Below are 24,235 nucleotides of genomic sequence, written 5' to 3' on the forward strand. Positions count from 1 at the left end.
TCAATGAACCGTAACTGTACGAACGGCCGTGACAACCTGCGAATCCGGAAGCGGAGCGGAATCCTCTTTCCGTCCGTGTTTTTCCCTTATATGGGAGCTACTGCTACCGTTTTTGTACTTTTATTTGTTGTTGCGCATAGCTGTCATACTTTTTTTCTTAGGAAAATGCTCGTGCTCTCTGCCACCGCGATCGTCGTTCGCTCTCCCTGAGTTTCACGTATCAGCGCCGTCACACCCGTGCGTCGGAGACGGTCGCTATCGCTAAAAAAATAACAAATTGATCCGTCTAGCTGCAATCCGCCGGGAAGAAAGGCTCCGCGCACACCTGCGAGCTTCTTCACTTGACGCTGCGACGGCCGAGCGAGCGACATTTCTCTGTGTGGAAAACAGAGCCATCTCGTTTCTTCGACAAGATTTTGCAAAGGACATTCCAGAGCTCTCGAAGGCAGCGCCCGTCGTCTCGGCAGCTGCTCGCTTGAACGAACAAAGGTGAGCCCGTGAAAAAAATGCGTAACATTCCTTTGCGCCCGAGAGCTCGGATTCCGGGGTTCTTGACCCGGAGTCGGCTACGAGCGTTTGACAGAAGGGCGAGGTTATCGATCGCTTTCAAGCAGCTGCTCCACTGACCGCAACGAAAATCTGTCAGAAATTTGGGAGAGCCCATGCGGCAGGTAGGAGAGCATGTTCGTCAGAACTGTAGAACAGATGCGAAAGTAGTAGTATTCGGTCTGGAAATGTCTCGGTGAGCGAAGTGATAATATGCCGATCAGGTGCCGTAGCTTCTCGGCGGTTTCTCTTATATTTAACACTGGAGTGCGCGATCGTGTGGAGTGACTGACGTGCGTACAATTACAGGTGCCAGCTCTCGGGTGTCTGGTATTTTTTTTTTTTTTTTTTTTTTTCAGCGCACTGCTGGGATCGTGTAGTACATCTCGAAACGGGTTGGCGGAATGTAAAAGGCCTCTGCGCCGTTCAAAAACACGGCAAGCGGTCGCGTTCCGCAGCAGACACGTAAAACATAGAAACTTTGGATAAGCAGTCGGAAGGCGCTGGGCGTGGTTCTCCGCGCACCGGTATTAGTCATTCTTGGGAGCGTTGAATGCTTCGCTGCTTCTAAGAAATCGACACTGCAACGAGGAATCAACTCAACCGCTCCGCATTAAGGATTCGCTCCTGTCCGGGGGGAGTAATCTCAAGTGATACTTTACTTAGAATTATGGATATTCAAAAAATTAGAGCTTCCATATGTATATCTCACGTCGCTAGCAGGAGTACAGGTTAAATTTTCTTGTAAAGTCTGGAACTGACACTTATTTGTGAGAATACAATGCATTCACGCATGGATTTTATTTTTGCTCAGCATGGCTTTGTGAGAATTGAAGTGATCAGTCGTATAAATACTTCCCACCAATGAGCCGCACAAAGTAAATGCCTACAAGGTACGAATGGAGAACCATGATTGCATGCAGGGGCCAAACTAGAAAGAGCGAAATGGAAACCGATCTTTCTTTTCTGTCTTGTAGTTAAAGTCGAGGTTAAAACACGCCACGATGCAGCTCACAGATTGCAACGAATGCGGCTTTAAACCTTGGCTATAAGAAATGGCTACAGGGTCAGCTTAGGCAGATTTTTAACCATCAAACAATTTTTCTAAAAAATTGGTCTGACCGTTCAACATATTACCGTTGTGTTATGAAGGTGGAGCTCTTCAAGTTTGCAATATGGTTTCCATGCTGATGAATTACGAAAATGATTCTCACGTGTTCCTAAATGCTCTTACACTGAATATTAATTTTGTTGTTGGTGCTAGTCATGTTGGCTGTAGGTTCAGAGTTTCGACTATTTCGGTGTTATGAACAGATGCTAAAAAATAATGTCATTGGAGTGCAAGCACATTGTGCATTTTTTTCATTACTTTTTTTTTTTTCTTCATCTTTCAGCTAGGGTTTTTGGGACAGGAAGGATTTGGAACACGAGTCTGCCGAGGTCACAGCAGGGAACCATGGCAGCCCACCCCGACTCCGTCATCCAGGAGTTGAGTAGGCTGCACATCAGCCACATGACACCTCAGCAGTACTCGCCGCTCAGGGGCAAGAAGATAGCACCAGTGGTTCCACCCAAGCCCAAGAAAGTCACTCCCACACAAGGACTCCACGGAAATTCACATGGTGAGCTTGCAGCTGCTTTGGCACAGTATAATGGACACCAACCTCGGAAATAAAGGTTTAAAGAAACGAAAGAGTGAGTGAACACTTGTATGCGAGCCAAAACATATTTTTAGTTTCTTTTAAACGTTTGTTTCTGTGGTCGGTATCCGTTATATGACCAACCATGACCAAACAGTTTTCGTCGGACCTTGCATTCCTTGAACCTAGTCGTGTAGGTGATGGTGGAGTTTGCTGCGCGGTTACACTTTTCTCGCTTTTTTTTTTTTTTTTCTGGCCATGTTGAGACAGGCTTGCTAATTTGCACTAACTTTTGCCATGTAGAAGATTGCATCAAGAAAGAAACAGACCTCACATACACTTGTGTTGTCAGTTTCATTCTTGTCTCCGTACTGTGAGAGTTCGGCACTAAAATACTGCTGAAAATCCAGCTGAAATTGTAACTGAGAGTTTTACTGAAATTTCCAGCAAAAGTTTGTCCTAAAATTACATTGAATCTTCTGCTGAAAATTCCACTGAATATGCAGAAGTTCAGCGCTGTGAAATTTCGTTGCAGATCTCTTGTGCACATTACGGTAAATAATAGGACAGGTAAGGTGTAATTATTCGACAGTGAAAAAAAAGAGAAAAAAAAAACTTTTATCTCTAAGCGCACTAGTGCCTAATGTCCGAACTTCAGAACCATTTGTTTTTGAATTTGAGCTTGCTGTGCTACTGATTCTTAAACATATTGAGTGGCATTCAACTGTCCCTGCAGTGTTATAGCACACTTGAGATTAGTAATGCTTTAGTTTTTTTTAATAGCCTAATAAGTTTTGACTAAGTGGTGTCGCATTGTAACCTGCCCTCTCATGGGTGGGCATCGCTTCTGCCTCTTGTGTAGTGCCCCATACAGGTGTGCCTTATTTAGGATTCAGCATTGCAAGCTTTTATCTATTGAAAACTCTTATGCACTTCTTCTGCTTAGTATGATTTGAGAAACATGAAAACATCTTGGCCTTTCAATGCATATCTATGTCATAGTTAACATCTTGTTTCTGTAATATTTCTTCCCATCATATTTATTGTTGCAACTCTTTCGCTTGTCGATTTGAAATTTCTCTAGTGCTTACACATCAGCAACAAAGTTTGGTTAACTTGTATGCAACTATCAATGTATCTGTGATGCAACTAACTGAATGTAGTAAACAAAAAATTTTAAGCTATCATTTCAATGCGGTCATGTAGTGAGTTATATTTTTATTCAGTTATCATGTGCAAGGGAATGGAAGCGCAGTCGAGATTGGCAGCAAGTTAGGTGATGTAATGAAATTGGGAAATTTGCAGGCGCAACTTTGAATCAGCTAGAGCAAGACAGGGATAATAGGAGATCGCTGGGAGTGTCCTTCTTCCTGCAGTGGACATAAGAATAGGCTGATAATGACGCGCTAATTGTGTGCTTACCATGCTGAAGTGCTGTGCGATTGCTGAGCATTACTGATTGCGGGATACATTTTTTTTTTTTTAATCTGGTGTTCTAGAATGCTCACCTTTGTTGCTTGAATTTTCAATGAGGGATGTGCGATTATTTGAAATTTCACATTTTCACACTTCCATCTTCAATTAAAGTGTTCGATTTGGTAATGTGATATGCAATTTCGTCAGCCAAGAAAATGTAGTCAAATATTTGGGATTACTATGCCTACCCTAACCTGCCTCCTTGGAAAAATGACAGTCTTATGTGCACATTGCGAACCAACCGGCGACTATGGTGACTTAACTTCTCGCTCATTTACGAGCTGGCTAGTTGAATGGACTTCCAATATCATTGCATGTATTGAATAGAACAAGAAAAATTTCCTTGCCGCTTTTCTCTGTGTTTATCTTTGTATGTATCGGACCTAGAAAATTTCTAATAAAGCGATATACAAAGTTTATGTAGAGTTCTAGCCGCTCTGCATCCATATCGCAGTTTATGGTGTAGCAGAACACTGGAGTCATATATGGCAGTAACAGTGATATGTGACATCTTGTGGTGGTTTGTTGAACCACAAAGCATCAAAAAACATTATGGCATTTCCCGCTGCTCTTATCAAAGGAAGAGAAAGGAGCCACTGTTTTTCATGATTATGTGTTGCTGCTGACACTTTTATGACACCAGCAATGTTGCCCATAGCCTGTCACTGTAATACTGATTTTGTATGCTCTGGTTGAATTCAATGCCACGAGATGGTGCACCAGCACTACTGCTCATATTATTTCTCCTGTGTTTTGGTGTTCTCTAAATAGCAAAGCATGTATGGAATGGCAATACTGTAATATTTTTCGATTATTTTTCGAATATATATACTTTTGAACAATGAATTCAGCTTATGTGTGTGCATTTAGTTTTATATTAAAGGCCAACTACAATGCAATTTTGGATTGCAGAAAAAGCTAGCTAATTCTAGATGGTGTAGGTATAGAGCAGACCTCCCTTAAACAGAAATGTTTGCATGTTAAATACAAGTGGATGTGTCATGAACAGCTCACAAAAATAGATGTCAGTGATGGAAGTGCTGTGCCAATTGTGCCAAACTGCGCAGTGAAGGAAATAGTGCTTAATGGTGCGCTGAATTATCGTTTACCACGGGTATTGTGCCACGCCTGCGCCAACACGTGCTCCAAATAACTGAGCAGAGAAAAAAAAAAAACTATTGCGGTGAAAATCAATTTCATTGCTTTTTACAACGCTAGTGGTAAGAAGAAAACGCCTAGTTCTGCTCTGTGTTGTGCTTTGTTGAAATAGTCTCTACATATAATAATGCGATGGCCATGGCCGCATGGCCACTTCACAGTCGCATGTTCTTGGCTCGTCGCGCATTGTTGCGAAGTGCGATTTTTTTTTAGTTTGCAGCTTTTTGCATATGCCGTTCTGTCCAGTAAGCACACAAGCATGTATATTAGGAAATGCAGAATTAACTGTGAATTCGGGGTTAAGTATCTTCTTATGCAATAATTGAAAATGAAGCAGCAAGTTGAAGAAAAACACTTGCATCTTAGTATAATACATAATGGACACAATTTTTCAGAACTCATTCGTGCAGCGTCTTTTTTCATTAACTGCATGCAGAGCTTCCTCTTTGCACCAGAGCAGTAGGTTAATGCTCCAAAGTATTGTTTCCTTCTCCTCCGAAATGTGATTTCTCCTGCTCCCAAAGCTGTTCCAAAAGACCAAGTTCGGCTTCCATCACTGGATGTTCTTGATATTGAAAATGAGTGAAGATGCTGCCGTTGCTGCTCACTAGAAACAACGCCAACACCAGAAGGTTGCGAACCATCGTTGCTCTTGGGCATCACTTCACAGATTGGGTGCCAGGTGCTTGCGTCATCTGCGTAGGCGCTATTTAAGGGCTGCTGACAAAAAAAATTACACTTGCAGACCTTGCAGCTTTGCCACAATTCCTTTGACGGCATATTACTACAACTCATCTGTAATAAACTTAGCCAAAGTGACATTTTGTCGCTGTTGGCCTCTAACTGAAAGTTCTGAGTGCCAGTAACATTCACGTTGCCTTCTTGCATTTCAGTGCCCGACGCAACATATGCCAACTTGTCGGCGCCACCTCCTGTGATGCCCTGCAAGGCAGAGCCACAGGCGAGCCCAGCCACAGCGTTCGAGAGGCATGCCGTCGTATCCGCCGCTGCACTGGACTCGACAGACCCGCTGCCTCCACCTCCTCCTCCGCCGACGCTCGGCCGAATTCCATCGTACTCGGCGTCGCAGCAGCAGCAGACTTGCCGTTCTGCCTCGTACTCCGAGGACCTGCCTCCACCGTCTCCGCCACGGTCACCCGACAGCCTGGCATACGGCACGGCCCAGTCCTCGTCGGCTTCTTTCCACCACTTCAGGCCACAGTCGTCAGCGGTGAGTCTCTCTGATGGTCTCTGATGTTTGAAGGTCTCAGTGGACAGACCTTTAAAATTAAAAGGTGCTGTTTGCTGTGACCTACAGCTCCATTGCTGCTTTTGTTGCAACATTGTCGTTCTCATTGTACGGAGAATGACAGAAAGCAGAGCAAGGTGGTGGGGGCTCATGGTATAAAAACGCAGGCGTGCAATAGATGGATAGAATAGGATCAAAGAGGACGACACAATTGCCAGTGTTTGAGTTGTCCATTTCCTTCCTCTTGTGTTCGTGTTTTGTGCGCTTGTCTTCTTATTACCATGTACTGCTATAGTCGAACTCACTTATAACAATACTCAAGTGCCAAGAAAATACAATTGTTATAACTGGGTTGCTCGAAAAAAAAAAAATAGAGGGGAAAAACATCCAAACCCACTTATAGCAATACCGGTTTTAACAATACTCAAATGTAACAATGAGCAGCTGCCGGACCGTGAACTTTTGTGTGTGTTCTATGGTAAAATAAACCACTTACTACAATGTTCCCATGCCGCATTATTGGCTATAACTATTAGATCTGGCTACTGGATGTCTGCGCCGAAAGCAAAAAAAAATACAAAATCCAAGGGGAAAAAAAAAAGAAACGCGTGGCACCACACCCACTTGCGTGCCGCACACCTTCGCCACACCCGCATTTGTGCTGCACGCACTGCATGGCACACCTTTGTCGCTTCGCTCTACGTATCGCTGACCACGCGCACCTCCTCTCATGTCTCCCTTCCACCTCTTCAATATACAAGTTGACAATATACAAGCGCCAATGTCGGAGGGTGGACGGGAGACGGGTAGGAGGCATGCAAGGGGCTGGGGATGTGCAGGGTGATGTGAGGAAGACGTGCCGGCACGTGCAAGGTCCACATCACACATGTAAGTGCGCCGGCTCGCCTCTCGCTCTTTTTTCCTTCTTCTTTTTTAAAGATTTTGCATTCTCTTTTTTTTTTTGGACCACGCACACAGTAGCCAGATGTAATTGTTACAACCATTAATGCGGCATGAGAGCAATTTAGTAAGCGGTTTATTTTGCCATAGAACACATACAAAAGTTGACGGTGTATTGGCTGCTTCATTTTTATATGCAATATATTGTTAAAACTGGTATCGTTATAAGTGGGGTATCTTTAACATCGCGTCACCTTGGTGCGTTTCGCAGCACAACAGCAACACGAGAAAGGAGGGTGAGGTTGCGAGGACATGAAGGGGTCAACATTTGATTGCCAGTAACTCTGTCCGTGGAAAACGCGTTCAAGAGCTCTTTTACTGCAACACCAGCTAAAAGCTCAAAACTGGTTTGCCATGTCCATCCTTTCTGTTATGTCCTTGCCTTGCCGTCGTCATGATTGTCAATTCGTCATCATGAATAGAGTTGGGTAAACCTGGACAGCAACATTACTAAAATCTGGACACAAAGACCAAAAAATGTCCACATTCCAGGACGGTGCATGGAGCACCAAAATACATGCACTTTGTTTTTTAGTGGCATCAAAATGTTTATCATGCTCTGGCCACAAAAACACATGCTACTTTATTCTTTTCCATTGAAAAAAAAAATTGTGAAGAACATCTCAAGCAGCTGCTCGCTCAGCCTATGTATTTTTCTTATTTAAAATACAGTGTAGACCGCTTATAACGTAAGTCGCCGCAGTCGCGAATATCCGCACTATAAGCGGTACCGCACTATATAACCAAAGCAACAATTTTCAAGGCCCGCACATATGCAAAACATGTGCACCGAGCCGCCACGCGTATGCGACAGTCAAGGAATGCAGCTAGAACGTTTGCATTCAATTTACAGTCGAATCTCGTTAATTCGAACCAAATCCCGCGGCGGCGCCTCCGACCGGCATTGCTCCGGCACCGCCATAGAGTAAAAGCTCAGGAGAGACCCCTTAATGTCGCGCGCGACCAAAAAAAAAAAAATAAAGAAGAAAGAAAAAAGAAAAATGCAGCGGAAATTTCACCCTTTCTCAAATGGCAAGGTCGCCGATTCTGCGTTGCACCGGAACATGCGTGTACGTGCCGACGTCTCAGCCACACTACCGTAGCCACGCATAGAAAATGGCAGTGAACCCTTCTTTCTCCTTTATGCTTCCTCTACTTTCTAGTCGCGTATTGACCTTGCACGCTGCGGCTACAGTGCACGCTGAGGGAAGCAGCGGCACTGTCCCAGGCTGGCCAACGCCCGCTTCCCGATAACGGCAGAAAACGAAACTTCGGAGAGCTGGCGCCGGGCCGGCTATAGCGGCAGGCGCCTGCACGGCGGCGGGCGCGCACGGTGACAGTCGAAAGTGATGGAGGTACGGGGGAGGGCGAGGGGAGCCACCGAAGTGGCGGAGTTGCCGAGGCGAAATCCACTTCCCTGCCGCCCTCCTCCCTCACATTCCACGGTCTCTGCGTGCATCCTTCCCCGTGCCGACGGTACCGCCCGAACTGCAGCATCCGTTAAATCGCCCTCCACCCTAGAAGCAGAGGAGGCGGCCATAGCGCTAGCACTCACTCTCAAACCGAAAAAAGTCCTAAGTGATTCCAAGCGTGCCGTCACAAATTACGCTAAGGGACACATAGGCAAACATTCGAATAGTATCATCAACTGTCTCCAAACCGACCGCACCACAGAACTAGTATGGGTCCCTGCTCACTCTGGAAATGCCGGGATCGAGGCAGCGCACCAAACAGCCCGAGGCTTAACCAACCGGGCAGGGTGCTCCTCAGACTCGGTGGACTTCTGGAGCGAGCCAGCGACAACATCTAATGAACTTGCCAGATTTTTCAAAGAGGTTAGGAAAATCTATCCAGTTCCTAATAAGGAGCTATCCAGGGAACAGGCCACGATTTTACGTCAGATACAAACTGACTCTTTCCCCTGCCCACACAGACTGGCATATATTACGTGCGGACAGGTGGACCCAATTTGCCTAAATTGTGACCAGAACCAGCTGGCCACCCAAAATCATATCTTATGGGGATGCCCTGCCAAGCCCCCTCCGAAAAAACTACTGCCAGCTCCCTCGGAGGAAGCCTGGGAGACTGTCCAAGAAAATCTCGCGACCTGGGCTCTGCAGGTCGCCTCAACCGAGGCCACCTAGAGGCCAAGGCCTTCAGATCTACTGTCTGAAATTTTTTAATAAAGTTTTTTCCTCCTCCTTCCCCGTGCCATGCCGGCGCCGCCCGCTCCCTGAAGTTTCGTTTTCTGCCGTTATCGTAAAGCGAGCTAGGCCGGCCTTGGCAGTTTCGTGGCCCTCGCTCGCTATGCGCGCCATGATATTTCACCACTCGCACTCAAGATTCTGGTTTCAGCCTCACTGGCTGTTCGTTCGCACCACGTGCCCTTCTCCTCCACTTCGTCTCTCTTTCTTCCTCGAGCACTCCTTTGGGCGCCCGTTTGAGGGGAGCGTTCGCCGTCTCCGCTGACTTCTGTACTCCCAGGCAGCCGCACTGTAACCGGTATTTCGTTTCCCGCAACTGCACTATAAGTGATACGTGTATACATAGAGTGCTATGGGAAAATTAACGGGAGTCTGAAAAGACCGCACTATATCCGGTCCTGCAGTATAAGCGGTTACGTTATAAGTGGTCTATACTGTAATTAAAAGTCGGGTAGAGAACAAGAGCGCCACAACTACAGAGATGAAAAGTAAAAACCTGAGTGCTCGTTTTACGTCGAAGTTGTAATTGCCATTCGCTGTTCGTGGCGAAAACAGCCAGGAAAGGCACTAAGAAGTCTGTAAGGATTCCAAGCATATGCTGCTTTTGTTTCTCGCATGGGCGCAGTGTATGCAACATTGCGGAACTGGATAGCCAGACCCACCCGTAGTTCTTGAATGACTTGACACCCTGGTATAGTAGAACATACTATAGTAGAGCTTACACTACAGTACACACAAGACGCAGAGTATTGCGAGCCAAGATGCAATAGTCGGACGATTTACGGCAAACCTCGGACATTTTGTAGTTGAGTGCCTGGCATGAAAATGAAACTATGTAGTTACAATAAGCTCTACCTTTCAGTTTAAAAGAGCTCTCCTGAAAGCAGACACGTACCCGTCGTGAACCACTCTGGCAGGCGTCGCGTGACACATGATGCACATGAAATTAATGTGGCGCTTTCACAGTTCTTGCAAACTTGAAGGAATGAAAGACATTTTACAGCACAAGTGATTTGAAAGCCGTGGGGGCACATAGGCAGAGGAAACCACTAGTGCCAAGGCTAAAATATTACCTGCAGTTGAATGGCAAATTGAGTGCAAGTGCGTCTGTTAAATCACTGGAAAGGTTACAGAAACTCTGGACAGCCGGGACAACTTGAAATTTTCCAGGGCACCCAACATAAATTCGGGACAACAAGGTTGCTGAAAACCAAGTGCAAGAAGTCTGGTAGGTGCATGTACGTAGCTGACATTAATATCGGGACATTTTTCGAAGCCGGGACATGTCACGGGAATCCCAACTGTAGTCATGAGGCTACCTTCTCATCCTTATCTTGACACATGCCATATGGTTAAGGAAAACAAAAATTTGGTGATCACTGCTGCTAAGGACCAAACTCATGTCCCTGCAGCAAATGAAAGTTGGACACATAAAAACCACTGCACTATTGCACACCCTTGGTGCTTGGCAGCTCATGCAGGGTTTTGTCTACCACGCAGTGTCCGACATTGGTGGCATCTAAGCATATATTTCCTCGGCCACAGCAGGCATCAGTGCAGGGGTCTAAGACGACATTGTGTGCCTCACGTAGTGGTTGTTCTTGACAATCAAAGATACAGTTCGGATGAAACCGCTTAGTCTAACTGAAGGAATATACGGACTGCATGGTAACCGGCAGGGTATTTGTTATAGTCCCATAACTAGCTAGTCTATGTGCTCGATAATTACACTTAAGGGAAGTCTCGAGAAGTGGTTACCAGTGCTTGTTAAAGCTGTCCTGAATTATTCTGCTGCAGGAGAGCCTCACTTGTTGCACAGGGGCGCCAATTTCTAAGCAAGTGCATTGGGGCAGATAATTTCAGTTCACTTCCTTCGGGTCATTAATTAAAAATGCCTTGCTTTTTGGCAGCCTACATGCGCAAATTTGTTGTTTCAATTTAGACAAGGCAACTACTGGCCACTCTGACCACGTTTGCATCCTTTTAAAACAATGTGCAGTGCTGCTGTGTGATGTGTTGTTCCATTGTTTCATTTCTGTCTTCATTACTGCTTCATGTAGCACCTCGTTGTTAACGACATTACGTGCGTCTGTAACGTAAATAAGTCGGATGAACTCCACTCAAACTATATTTCAAGGCTTGAGAGCGAGCTAGTTGTTACAGTTTCGGCTGCGCCTTAATGCCTTGCAAGTCCAGGATTTCTATTGACTAGTGTGCTTTTAGTACTCATGAAGGCGGTGCATGTGTTGAAATTCCTAGAAATGCGGTATCCATTCATGACGATCACCCATGCTGGCTAGTGATTCCACATATTTTCTGCACGCAAATTTATATTTAACTTAGTTTAGAAATGAAGAGTTATTCTGTATTCGGAGGTTGTTTTTCTCGAATATTCGTATTCGATTCAAATAGAAAATTTCGCTGTTTGAGCAACACTATAAGTTTTTCATTGTATAACCTTAATTGCAGTATATAGGCAAGCTTAGGCAAAAGAGAATGTATATATTTGTGCAGCAATTTCCAACCTTTTATCATTTTGGTGGCCTGTCAGAGTAAGCACAGGCGTCGTTATCTTCTACGCTTGCGTCAGCACTGCAACTCTGAGTCAAGGCATGGGCACGCAAGAGATAGTAATCGTCTGACTCACCGTGAAAGTCGAGCACCTGGCAGAAAAATGTCAAGAGTGTGTAAGCACTTGCACGTGCGCCTCAGTAGCTTGGTTTTCTTAGCCGAAGAGCCACAGATGGCTTTCTTGCATTTCGTGCAAAAGCTTAACTGTCGTTGCAATCTTGGGTAGCCAAGTATTTCAGCTAACTCACATGCATACAATGCAGTCTTGCTCGCCCCAAGCTATGAAGCATATGGAGAGACAGAGAGGAAGAGAAAACTTTCAGTTATGACACTTTGCATTGATTGATTGATTGCACGCGTGTTCGGGCAGGGCATGTAAGGCTTCCAGTTAAATCAAGTAGGTTGCTGGTGCTTGTATCACCATAGCGTTGACAAAAAAAACAGTGCTAAGACGAGAAGTGCATGACGTGAGGGCTGCATTTCTTTCTTCATCCCGGGGGCTGCACTTCTTTCTTCATCCCGTGACTTAGCGAGGAGTTCTGCTTGTTACCATGAATCTAGCCCAATCTGCAGCCTTAATCGCAGCGTTGACCTAGCCATGGTAAACATCCTTCCAGTGATCCGAGAGGTGTTGCCCCCTGCCGACGTGCAATGGTAGCGCAAGCCTGCTGTGTCCGCTAGTTTTTTTTTTTGCGTGTCTTTCTGTTTCTTCGCGAGCTGCACGCTGCTGTCTGTCACACGAGGAGTGCGGCCTATCAGACACTTCCTCGTTGACAGACTTGCGCTTCCTCCCTCTGTGGAGACAGTTCGTGGCGTCGCAGTAAAAGTAGCCCCTCCCTAATAAAAGAACTTGTCGGGAGTGGTGATGCAGTCATTTGTGCAATACCTTTCCCCGATTCATTTCATTCTTATCATCCAACCTTCACCACCGGCCTATCCCGTGGGTAACGTTGGAAGGATCGTCGCCCAGACCATTGACAAAGCATGAAGAGGAATGATCATTGGAATAGAATCGTTACATATTATCAGAGTCCTTCATGGAAGGACTCTGATATTATCCTGGAAGGCTCAGTCAATTTTCACGTCTTTTGTCTTTATTCGACAACACGCTTGAGAATCTTTTTTATGCAACATACTTGTTCTTACCTCTTTTCATTTCATAGTTTTTTCTTTCTAGACTTTTGGTTTGGTTCACGTTTTTTTCTTTTCTTTTTTGCTAGACTTTTGCTTTGGTTCGCGTTGACATGCGCTTGATTTGGGCGGTTCACTGAACGACGTGGGCTATAATGGAACGCGGTTCGGTTTCGTCTGCTTGCGCTCGGGCGCGCGTTTCTTTAGCAGCTGTAGGCGCTCGTAGTACGTTCGCACGAGCTTTCATCAGACTCTCCGCACGCGACGGCAACTCGAGCCACTTGAGCGACGTGGACTCTTCACGTACGCAATCGCTTTCGCGCGTGGTCTTGCGCGTGTACTTTTTTTTTTTTTTTTTTTCTCGTTCGCGCGTTTGTTAGAGAAGCTCGCGCGGCTTGTAAGTAAAAAGTAACGAGCGAAAGAAATGGGCACCCCGGTCGTCTTATTATTCTCTTCGGAACGCAAGCAGCAGCTCCGCTGCCGCGCCGGTTTGCGCCGGAGAAGGATCTATTTGCGGTGTGTCCGCTTCGTTCCCGGGGCCCCGGAAAACAGCCGAGAGGATATCCCACCGCTACCGCAGACGGCGCCGCAAGCACACGCGCACATTCGCCTGCCTTTGCCTGCCTGCCCGTCAACGACACCCCCGGACTGAGGTTGGGCGGCGGGCGCTTGGATCTGTTTCGTTTTATTTGTTTTGCGTTCGCGCGCGCGCAACCAACGGCTCGCGGCGCGCGGAGACATCGCCTCGTTAATTTTGTCAGCGCAGTTGGCGCCGCGAGAGTCTGCACAAATACGTGCGCACTGCGGCCTGCAAGGTCTGCCTTGCCGGCGCTTGTTGCGGCGACCAAACCGACGACGACTCGATCTCGTGGTCGACGATCGGATTCGGTGGTGAGAGGCCGACGTCGCATATGCGCATTACTTGCCCTGCCTCTACTAACTATACTGTCTTGGCCGGCATTTAGAGGCTTCGCTGTTTCGAGTTGAGAAACTACGCGATCAGTCCTGTGTCGTTACGCCGTGTGCGTCGTGGCAGAAATAATTGTCGGCGCGTGGGCTGCGGTTTTTTACGTATTAAAAAACCGCCGCGTGAAATTCTGAGCTTAAGTGGTGCGGTGCGCTTTCTGGCTTGACTGGAAGCGCCGTACGTTACGTCGTATCTCGCCAAGTACGCGCCGTCGCCTGTCTGTAGCATTTTTACGTGCCCTCACGGCAGTCTGTTAGCGCTATTTTGGTCGTACCATGTATGGAGCCGCTTCCGCGAAGTCTGCTAGCTGCGGAAAAAATATTGCCACTTCACTTTTTCTTCATTAACTTCGCCTCCTCGTTTCTATTTTTGCGCAGACCGGGGTACATACTTTCTTCGTGTGCAGGAAATATGGTTGGAGATCTTCTTTTACTTTTATTATTTGTTATTTTTTTTTATAGGGACGCTTTGGTATAGCTGACCAGTATGGTAAAACTAAAGTGCATCAAAAGTTACGAGAGCTGTCTGCAGAAAATGCAGGTACCATTACAGTCATTTTGCGCACCTGTCAGCACACTTGCTCAAAGTGGTTGCACGGCACAAAGTGGTTGCCTCTGCACAAACTTGTGTGACATCATATTATTTTGTAGGCGGTGTGTCGCTGGATTGATGGGACATTCGTGAAACCTTACCATCTACAAATTTCTTAACTAGAGCATTTATTGATCTTTGGAAACATCCAATTTAAGCGTACAGTGCCTGCATTGAGAAATGTGTGAAGATTGGAAACTGAACTGACGTATGAAAGCTAAACTCTGCTTCTGTATTTCGTGCCAGTGGTCCTTTGACTCTTATTTCCACTTGCGATTGCACCTACCCCGGCTTGCTCACTGGCAGTGGCATTCCATTGCTAAGCAGTAGGTCGCAGGTTTGATTCCTGGCTGCATTTCGGTAAAATCGAAATGCAAGAACATTGGTGTATTTAAATTTGGGTGCATGTTAAAAAATCTCAAGGTGGTCAAGCTTAATCCGAAGCCCTCCCCTCATTGCCCCATTGTTGCTTTGAGGAGTTAAACTTGTGAATAGGAGTGTGCAAATATTGCATAATGAAATGCGCTGTTCAGTCCAGTCTTTGAATGGAATAGTCACTGTTTGTAAATACAAATATTTTTTGAACAGTGTTAAAATATTTTGACACGTCAATCGTGTGCAATAAAATATGAAATTTCAGCGAAAGTACCATAAATTTCATTCCCCTGAGCCTGGTATCGGCATAAAGCATGAGAACAAGCGTAGTGGAGCAGACTACATCACTCGGGGAGCCCAACTTAAACGGTCCTACAGCAATCATTAGCACTGTCCGAGGAGTCCTGTGTATGCAAACAAACTGCTTATATGTTCCTAATGCTCCATTTATGGTTTTAATAAAGCACTCTCCATAACATGCAATGTAATGACGGAAACTTGCTAATGTTATGAATACTGAAATGTGAACTTTGCTTTATTTTAATTTAAAAACGGCTCTTCATTATTCTAAGAACTATTCGAAAAGTATTCAATATTCAACTTGATTCACTTCTGGCACTATTCTGTTTGTATTCGATTCGGTCTCAAAAATTACTATTCGTTACACCCCTGCTTGTGAATGAACTAATGAATCAAACCACATGCAACTGTAACAGAAGTGCGTTGGCTGCTTAGCTCTCTCACATAGACTGGCCATTCTCTCCCGCAGAGCACGTACGACTCGGGCTCCATCTACGAGCCCATTGTTCCGCGTCCTCCCAGCCAAATGTCTGGTTACAGCAGCACAGGCTCATCCCTCTATTCGTCCTACTACCCGGGCCGTATGGGCACCGGCCACAAGTCTGGACACCAACGCGGGGGCCAGGAGGCCGAGGTGGACCACCTCACCGACTTGCTGGTGCAGAGCATGGAGAGCTCGGGCGATCCGGATTTCTTCGGTGAGTGGCACCTGCTAGCTTACTTCACGTTGACTAGCTCTAGTGGGAGGGACACTAAAGAGAAAACACTGAATCAATTTAGATTGATAAAGTATTCTTCAAGAAGTGTACTTTTGTTGGATTTTGCAGTAGGTTGGTTGTTAAAAGAGAAACCTTACGGTCAGTTTTTTTCGCGCCGAAAGCCCAGGGTCGATATGTTAGTGTGACATTACAGATTGCCCCCCCCCCCTTTTTTTTTGCTAAAGTTCTTAATATTCCCAAACTTTAGTCTCTAGCTCCTTTTAATAGTGTAGTCCATTTTTACCGATAAAACTAGGCCCAAGCAAACGGTGTCGAAATCCATAACGTCATGGTGAGCTGGTGCAGGTACTTGAAGGCGGGGGCGCCACCCGTCTTTAGTTTTCGCGCCTTTCCTGGCTTACCAGGTCCTTTTTCTTGCATAAGAGTGACTTAATATTATTATTGTTATTATTATTATTGTTGGTTGTTGTTGTTATTGCAGAAAGCTAATTCACCAATACTGCTCAAATTATTTTTCTCTTTAGTGTCCCTTTAACGGGGAGCGGTAGTGTCTGTCTGTCACTTTTGACGATTTCACTTTCAGTGGGCCCTAATCTGATGACAGTAAGCAGAAGGCGTGTTGCTCCATGCATTGCCGTGTCATGCGAGATGACGCATCAAGCAAAAGTGAAGAAAGTGATTGACCGAGAATATGGTCCCAGAAGCGAAGGCAGATTCAGGAGTGTTACTCTGTTATCTAGCCATGAATGGTGGTGGTGATATAATACCACTAATTTCAAGAAATATATGAAAATGTATGATTTGGCAGATTCGGGCTTCTTTTGATGGGTGCACATTGTCAGCTTATGGATAATAATAATGGAATCACCAATTTTCTGAAAATGTGGAAACGTATTGATTCACTTGCAGTAAACCTTGTCTTTGTAGAATCATCATTCGCTTGACTAATACTGGTGCCACACGGCCACATTCGATTACGATTGAGCGCGATCAGGATCAAAATTCTCGACCGGGATTGGCTCCTTTCCGCAGATTGAGCAAGGAAACCAATCGCGACAGAGAAATTCAATCCGGATCGGGCTCGATCGCGATCAAAAGAGCGCGGTGTAACACCCATATAAGGAAAACAGTAGGGACCTGGAAACTATTCAAGATAGTACTGCAAATTTTTTTAATGCTTGAAGTAGGAATTCAGGACATATGGATGGCCCTGCAGAAATAAAGCTGGGCTCTACCTTGCGTTGCCACACAATTAATTGTACTGTTCGTAACAAAAACATGAAGAAGCTAGGTGCTATTTGCTGTTACCATAATGCAAGTTTACTGAGGTTGGTGTGTTCAATAGCTTCTTAGGTCAGTGACCCGAATTTACGCGACAATGAGTGCTTCTTTTATCAGTGTTATTCAGGTTACTCAATAGATAGCATTGTAGGCCTCATTCTTCTAGCACCTTGATTTGTTCCGATGTCACTTCTTGCAAGATGCTTGATGTTCATTTATGATAGTTACACGGGAGTTGCATTACACAAGTTAAGTTCAAGAAGTACCAATAATAAACCTTTTTTTTTTTTGCTGGTGTCACATATACAATACTCATGAATACAGAACTTTGAGGAGCTACTTGCTGTCATCTTTGTTTATGACTAGTTGCAAAATTTAGCCTCATTTACCCTCATGTCGTTAGCTGTGGATATGTGTCTGCCTACAAAGGCTCTTTTTTGTGAATGTACAGCAGCTGTTCTTTCATCCTTGGTGCAATGACTAACTGAAAGTGGCAGTAACATTTTCTATTGACAGGTGCCAAAGAATGACACATTACAAAAACATTTTCTTTTTTTCCCACCTCTGCATGTGATAACTTAAAACTTTACGTTAAAGAGCCTGTGCACAGACTATACTCTGAGTGTGCCCCTAATGTTTCACTCTCTAACCATGTTCTAACCACGCTTGCTCAGAGGATGATGACGAACCACCAGTCATTGGTAAGGGAAGAGAATTTTGTCCTTAGCAATGCATGCTATTTTGAGTTTATGCAGAAAGAAAGAAAAAATATATTAAAAATAAAGCGAATGGCAACAGCCTTGCCAGTACATTTTCTCTATGCGCATGCCTTCCCGATTTTGGAGCAAGTTTGTGCTTTATGTGTCATCGTGAAGCTAGTACTGCTGATTGCTGGCAGCCGGTAGTATACATGGTGCTTTTAGTGGCATGCTGATTGAGTGGCTAAATAATGGCTGGCAGCCTACAGTAGCAGTCGTACAGCATTGTTCATGCAAACAGGACGGTGTGATGAAAATGTGTATCTCTTTCTCTTCCCTTTGTTGCATGGTGCCTCTTGATTTGGTGTACTGTTCATAAACTATGACTGATTGCCTTGTAAATGCTGTTTACCAACTAGGTACTGCGTAGCGCATAGCATATTCAGTTACATAGGTATGGCATGTTGATACACTTATTGATGTAGGTACTGTATAGTTGTATGTATACTGTGAACACACTGCGGGAGTGCAGCGAAGATTTTCACAATAGTTGGTTTCGTAATAGCATGCACAGCTGCTTGAAAACTGCGTCGATGTTCGTGATCTTCGTTGGCAACGTCGTGAGGTTAATTTTCTAATGCTGCCTGGCTATTCGCATTGTCCTTCGTTTATTTTTTGCAGGCATGTGTTACAAATGTGGAGAAAAAGTGCTTGGAGAAGGCAGTGGCTGCACTGCCATGGACCAGGTCTATCACATCAAGTGCTTCACCTGCCATGTGTGCAGTAAGTTGCTGTGTATTCATTTGCTAATGAATTAATTGAAAAGAACACTGCGTGAGGTTGGCGTGTTCTGAATGCACAAACTAAAAACCTTTATTCTTCACTGCAGTGAAAGAACTGAGAGGAAAGCCCTTCTTTGCTATGGAGGGGAAGCCATACTGTGAAGATGACTACTTGGTATGTTCATAACCGTTTCAATTGTTACGTCTACTGTTGCAAGCTAATGGCATACTCAAATGGCCGTTTCAGAGCACTCTGGCCGTGGTACAAAGCACGTGAATAACAGCTTTAAAGCTGTATTGTGAGAACAAGGAGTCCAGAAGTGGCACGATAGTTTCGTTATTGCCATTTGTTCTCGCCTATTCTCACAGTAAAGTGTAACTGCTGTCTTGACGTTTCTGGCATTGCCAGAGAGCACTGGAACGATCAGTTGAAAATGGCCATGAGGCTCTAGCTAGGCCAGCGTCTCTGCTTCTTGTTCTAGGTTTGTTTTTTTTTTTGTAAGAAATTTTCTTCACTGCTTTGATCCAGAGCCACCCATGCCTGCTTAATTGCACTTAAAACAGACCTAGCATGGAAGTTTGACACCTAATATACGTAGAAACCAAGTGGCATGTACATGTAGATGCCCTCTTTACATGCAAAGATTGTCTTTTCCTTAAAACTCGTTTTGGAAAATGCCAGCTACAGCCAGCCAAAAGTGGCTACAATGACGTTTGTTAAACATGTCGTTAAACTGATGTCAAGTTGCACCTATGTCAAGGACCTGTGGTATGGCACATTGGACTGTGGGCCATGCTTGACAGTGGAAGTTGGTAGCAGCTGATCAATGAATGGAGCATTTGTGTTTTGCAATTGTGTCCTCCTTATATATATATACTTTTTTCTTTTTTTTTTTGCATTTGTCTTTGCAGCAATAAGCACACTGTTTTGGAAGTTGACAGAAAAAATGTATTCTTCTTCTTACAGAACACATTGGAGAAGTGTTGCGTATGTGAGAAGCCCATCCTGGACAGGGTGAGTGTTTCTTTTCCGTCATTGCATAGCCATGTTGGGAACAAGCCAATTGAGAGGTACCCTTGCCTCCTGCAGATCCTGCGCGCCACTGGCAAGCCCTACCATCCGGCCTGCTTCAGATGTGTCGTGTGCGGCCAGTGCCTGGACGGCATTCCCTTCACCGTTGACGCCACCAGTCGGGTCCACTGCATCGACGACTTCCATAAGTGCGTCCAACTTTGTCGCCCGCAACTCGCCCAAACCTGTCATCGCCAACCTGTGGACCAGCCTATATAGATTGGAGGGGTTTCTGTACAAACTTTCTCAAAACTTATAGGGACACAAAAGAAAAACAATAAAACAAGAGCTGCATTACTAAATTATATTTCTCAAAAAAAAAAAAAATAAAGGACTCTCTTATTATGAGAATGAGGCTAGGTAAGCCAGCAAAAATGCAAGAACGAAAGATGGGTAGTTGTGCTGCCTTTCTTGTACCAGTGTCCCTCTAAGAAAACAGCTATTTTGGGTGCTGATGCCACAACTGATGCACGTGTCTTGCTCCCTGGCTCTACAGCAGTGCGAATGCAAAAACAGCTTGTTCAGACTGGGTCTCCTGCCAACTTTGCGTCGAAATTGGTAGCGAAGCTCAACTAGTTACCAAAGGCTGTTTTTCAGTGCTTTAGCTACTTCTGTGTCACTGATGGGCTGCAGCTAAGTAAAGCTTGGCCGACAGTTGGCTGCTTGCATTTCTTCATTCATGACCCATGTCTTCTTTGAATTCTTGACCCCCTCCCCTGTCGTACTCTTACTAATCTTACTCACGGCCAACTGTCTGTGGCAATGAAGGGGAAACTATGGGGGCAGAGCATCTGCACGTGTTACCATGCCAAGTGGTTCAGCAGCATTTGACAGCACTTTGTTTCTTGGAACGGATACTAAATCAACATAGCTTCCACGTGCGACGCTTTCGCATTTTACCAAACACAGAAGATAAATGCAGAAAGCTAAGTAAAAGTTTAACACTTAGTGGTGTTTCTTTCTTTTTTCTTTGTTCTGCTTTACTGTTGTAAATGATGTGTTTACACTTTCTCTTTCTCAGCTGAAACTAACGCAGATGAAAATGCAGGACTTCTTTTAGAAGTGTCCGTATTTGTGCATTCTTTGACTTCGTAGCTTTTCCTTCGTTGGCACAGAACGTTGTCTGCGGGTTTAGTTTAGTTTCCAGAAACCAAAAAGTTCGCGAATCTGCAGCCAAATTCACAAAGCTTTTTGTTTGTAAGTGCTCTTTGCCATTGGCTGGCCACCTTCACTGTGTCCAAAATAATGATTGGCGTTAATTCGCTTTTGCGAATAGTTTTAGTGTAAGAACATTTTTGTGAATATGGGCTCTGTTGTCTGAACGAGGCACTTGCATCATCATGCTTCAAAGTGTGCAAGCCTGCTACTACAACACATAAAAGCTCATTGCACAATGTGGATAGTGCAAGTGGGTGGTCCACAAACTCACTTGCCAAGTATTTTTGCCGTTTACAGGAAGTTTGCCCCCCGCTGTTGCGTGTGCTCTCAGCCAATTATGCCCGAGCCGGGCAAAGAAGAAACGGTGAGAGTCGTTGCCCTGGATCGGAGCTTCCACATCAACTGCTACAGATGTGAGGTAGGTCCATGCGCGTCGTGACATCCAACTAATAGTGGAACCTTGTCACCCTTCATTCGTGCATTCAGTTATTCCTCCAAGACATTATAGTACTGTCATAGTGCGAGCCTACACCTATCTGCCAAATGAAAATCTTTACAAAGCAAGAGACTCCAGAAGGTTACACGAACGTTGAGGTTACTTTGCTGCCTGGTCACACACACTCGCGATGCTGCTTATTTGGCCGCACACTAGTCTGATAACCATAATGTACAAAACATTCACCTTGTACTACTGCTGGCAAGTCTCATAAACGATAGCATTATAAAAGAAAGATCTCGCAACTGTGCAGTCGAGTGCCATTACCCTCTGGTACAGTTACAGGCAGACTAGTCGTAAAAGTAGATTTAGCCAAAAATGTTTCAATTTATTCAGGTATTGTTACTGGTAATGTACAGGTCCCACAGTGTGCTTTTTGTGTGTGTGGACCATGTTTCATGTGTCTAGGCCAATTTGAATGAAAATAGACATTTGTTTTGCGTTCAGTGTGTCCCATAAATTGTGGTAATCTTTGACAGTAATGGTTGGCACAGGTAATTGCGAGATTATTAATAATGCAGCTTAGAGTCTTGCTTATTTGGCCACATATCTTAATGTGCCTCATAATCAGATGAGATCATAAAAAGCCAACAAACAACAAAACCAAGGACACCAACGTATGTTGTCCTTGGTGTCGTTTTTTGTTGGCTTCTTATGATATGTGGCCCCTCGGTTCCCTTTCTTCTCCCTAGAATTTAGTTTTCATTTCTATCTTTATGAGATAAAGCATGCACATCACCGTCTACTACATATGGTTTGCAACTCTACACAAGGCCAGCCAAGTACTTTGTCCTCGAGATTTGCAGAAGTACTCGTCAATCAACGAGAAACTAGATTTTATCGATTGCCAGCCCGTATTTTGAAAGCTGCTAGTCTTGGATCTTGGCAAAGAAGGAAGCGACTTTAATGACATTGTCCCACATGCAGGACTGCGGACTGCTGCTTTCGTCCGAAGCAGAAGGCCGGGGCTGCTACCCGCTGGACGACCACATCCTGTGCAGGAGTTGCAATGCGCGCCGCGTGCAGACTCTCACCTCCAGGATGGTCTCCGAGCTCTGAGGTTCCCGCGACTTGCACCTCACCGCTCAACATTGTGATAATTTTACGGCCGAAAGGGCTGTGCAGTAGCACCAGCAGTTAACGATGGCCATTTTTAGTCACAGAACCTGAGTAGCCTGCCCGCAGTTATTTGTCGGGCGAGCGTTTAAGAGTGTAGCTTCGTGTACTACACACCATTCCACATAGGTGGCTCTCGATAGCGTGCGTTGCAGGCTCGCATCTGTGAGGCTTCTCTTTCTCGTTACCCGTCGCAGTGGCTCAATGATTGTGGCGTTCTGGTGCCAAGCTTGAGGTCACGGGTTTCGATTTCCAGCCGTGGCGACCACATTGCAATGGGGGCGGAATGCAAGAAATCCTCGCGTACTTAGACTTTTAAGTGCACATTAACTTAATCTGGGGTTTCTGTTTATGGCATCCCTCATTGGAACGTAAAGTGCCAAGAATCAGTCTCTTTACTATTAGTTAGGAATTAAAGGAATTGACCAGAAGGCAATTGCCATTCTTTTTTTTTTTTTTTTACTGACTAGACCTACCTAAAACTCGTAGTAAATTTTGCACATCACAACTACTACCAGCATTAGGAAATCTCTGCGAACACAGGAGAAATACTTTTTGGAGTGTTGAAAGAGTTTGTACATATTGAGACTTGCAAGAAATTTTATTGTGTCAAAAAAAGTATAATTGACAACGAGCTTGTGAGTGAGCTTTGCTGCGTATCATGGTGCTGCCACATCTACAGCACGAAAAGCCTGAAGAATTTAAATATTCACATTTTGTAATTGCAAATGTAAGAGACTTGTGGCAAAAGTTCTTACCATTTTATTATCCAGAGAGCTGTTCCTCTCGAGTACTATGTATGCACTGGTTTGTGAGCTTACCAGCAGTGTCCGATTCAAGCTCTGCTCACGTTTATGAAGATATTTGTGTCGTGCAAAGCAATGCAGACTAGCCGAGGATGCAAGCAGTTTGTGCATTGGGCTATGGAGTCTGATAATTGTAAAGATTGAGATATGCACAATTTTTGCCCTGTGCTAGTACTCATTGTTGCTAAAGAATGTAAATAATATCATAGAAGTGCTGTGCCATGTACTCAAATTTTGAAGGTCAATAAAGAACAGTACCCATGTCTTTAAATGCCCATGTCTTCATTCCAGAGGTGTTCGATGCCATTCACTTGGTGCTACACGATCAAACGTCAATGCTATTAGTTTTCCACAACTCGTTCATCTGAGAAATGTGTATGTACGCAACGCCATACTTTGCAGCAATGTACTTTAAATACTACTGTTTGATGGTGGTGGAGTTCACTGTTGAGCGAGTTGCTTAGCACGGAGGCAACATAAGCGTTGCTGTCAATAGCTTTGCATTGCAAACATCTTCAGGTAAGAACTGTGTCAAATGCGACTCAGTTGGCACCATTAATTTTTATCTACCAGCTGTTATATTGGGAAGGACTAGGAGCGAGGATAAATGCCGAATGGAGTTTTAGCTTGTCTGGTATTCGGGTAAACGTAGGTGGACTGGGCGTTTTACCAAAGGGGTTGGGGCATTAACGCGAGTGGCCTGCACGGTGCAGCCACCTGGTGGCGCAGAGCTCAACCAGACAAACATAGCTAATATCGCAGTAACCAAGTGTATTTTACTTTGCTGCGGGTGTAAATTTTCGGCAGCAACACAATTACGCCATTGCCAAAAATTTACACCAGCAGCGAAGTAGAATACACTTCGTTACTGCAATATTATCTGTTTGTCTGGCTGAGCTCCACTGTTTTATTCATCAGTGCTGGAGATGACTTGTAACA

General features: G+C 44.9%; 1 protein-coding gene across 2 annotated transcripts; it reads left to right on the top strand.

Moving 5' to 3' along the window:
* The first annotated feature begins 42 nt into the window (after positions 1-42).
* On the top strand, positions 43-23,561 carry LOC119446339 (lipoma-preferred partner homolog). Of its 2 annotated transcripts, XM_037710749.2 has the most exons (11): positions 43-489; positions 1,941-2,168; positions 5,714-6,051; positions 15,638-15,866; positions 17,843-17,869; positions 18,548-18,649; positions 18,756-18,823; positions 19,616-19,663; positions 19,739-19,869; positions 21,176-21,296; positions 22,302-23,561. In XM_037710749.2, exons 2-11 carry the CDS (start codon positions 2,003-2,005, stop codon positions 22,431-22,433), a joined length of 1,362 nt encoding a protein of 453 aa, XP_037566677.1. In that variant the 5' UTR covers positions 43-489; positions 1,941-2,002; the 3' UTR covers positions 22,434-23,561. The 2 variants fall into 2 exon arrangements, with proteins under 2 accessions (XP_037566677.1, XP_037566678.1); XM_037710750.2 differs by lacking the exon at positions 17,843-17,869 and having other exon boundaries at positions 45-489.
* The last annotated feature ends 674 nt before the right edge of the window (positions 23,562-24,235 follow it).

The sequence above is a fragment of the Dermacentor silvarum genome, chromosome 3, assembly GCF_013339745.2.
Source record: "Dermacentor silvarum isolate Dsil-2018 chromosome 3, BIME_Dsil_1.4, whole genome shotgun sequence".
In the NCBI taxonomy this organism is placed as follows: domain Eukaryota; kingdom Metazoa; phylum Arthropoda; class Arachnida; order Ixodida; family Ixodidae; genus Dermacentor; species Dermacentor silvarum.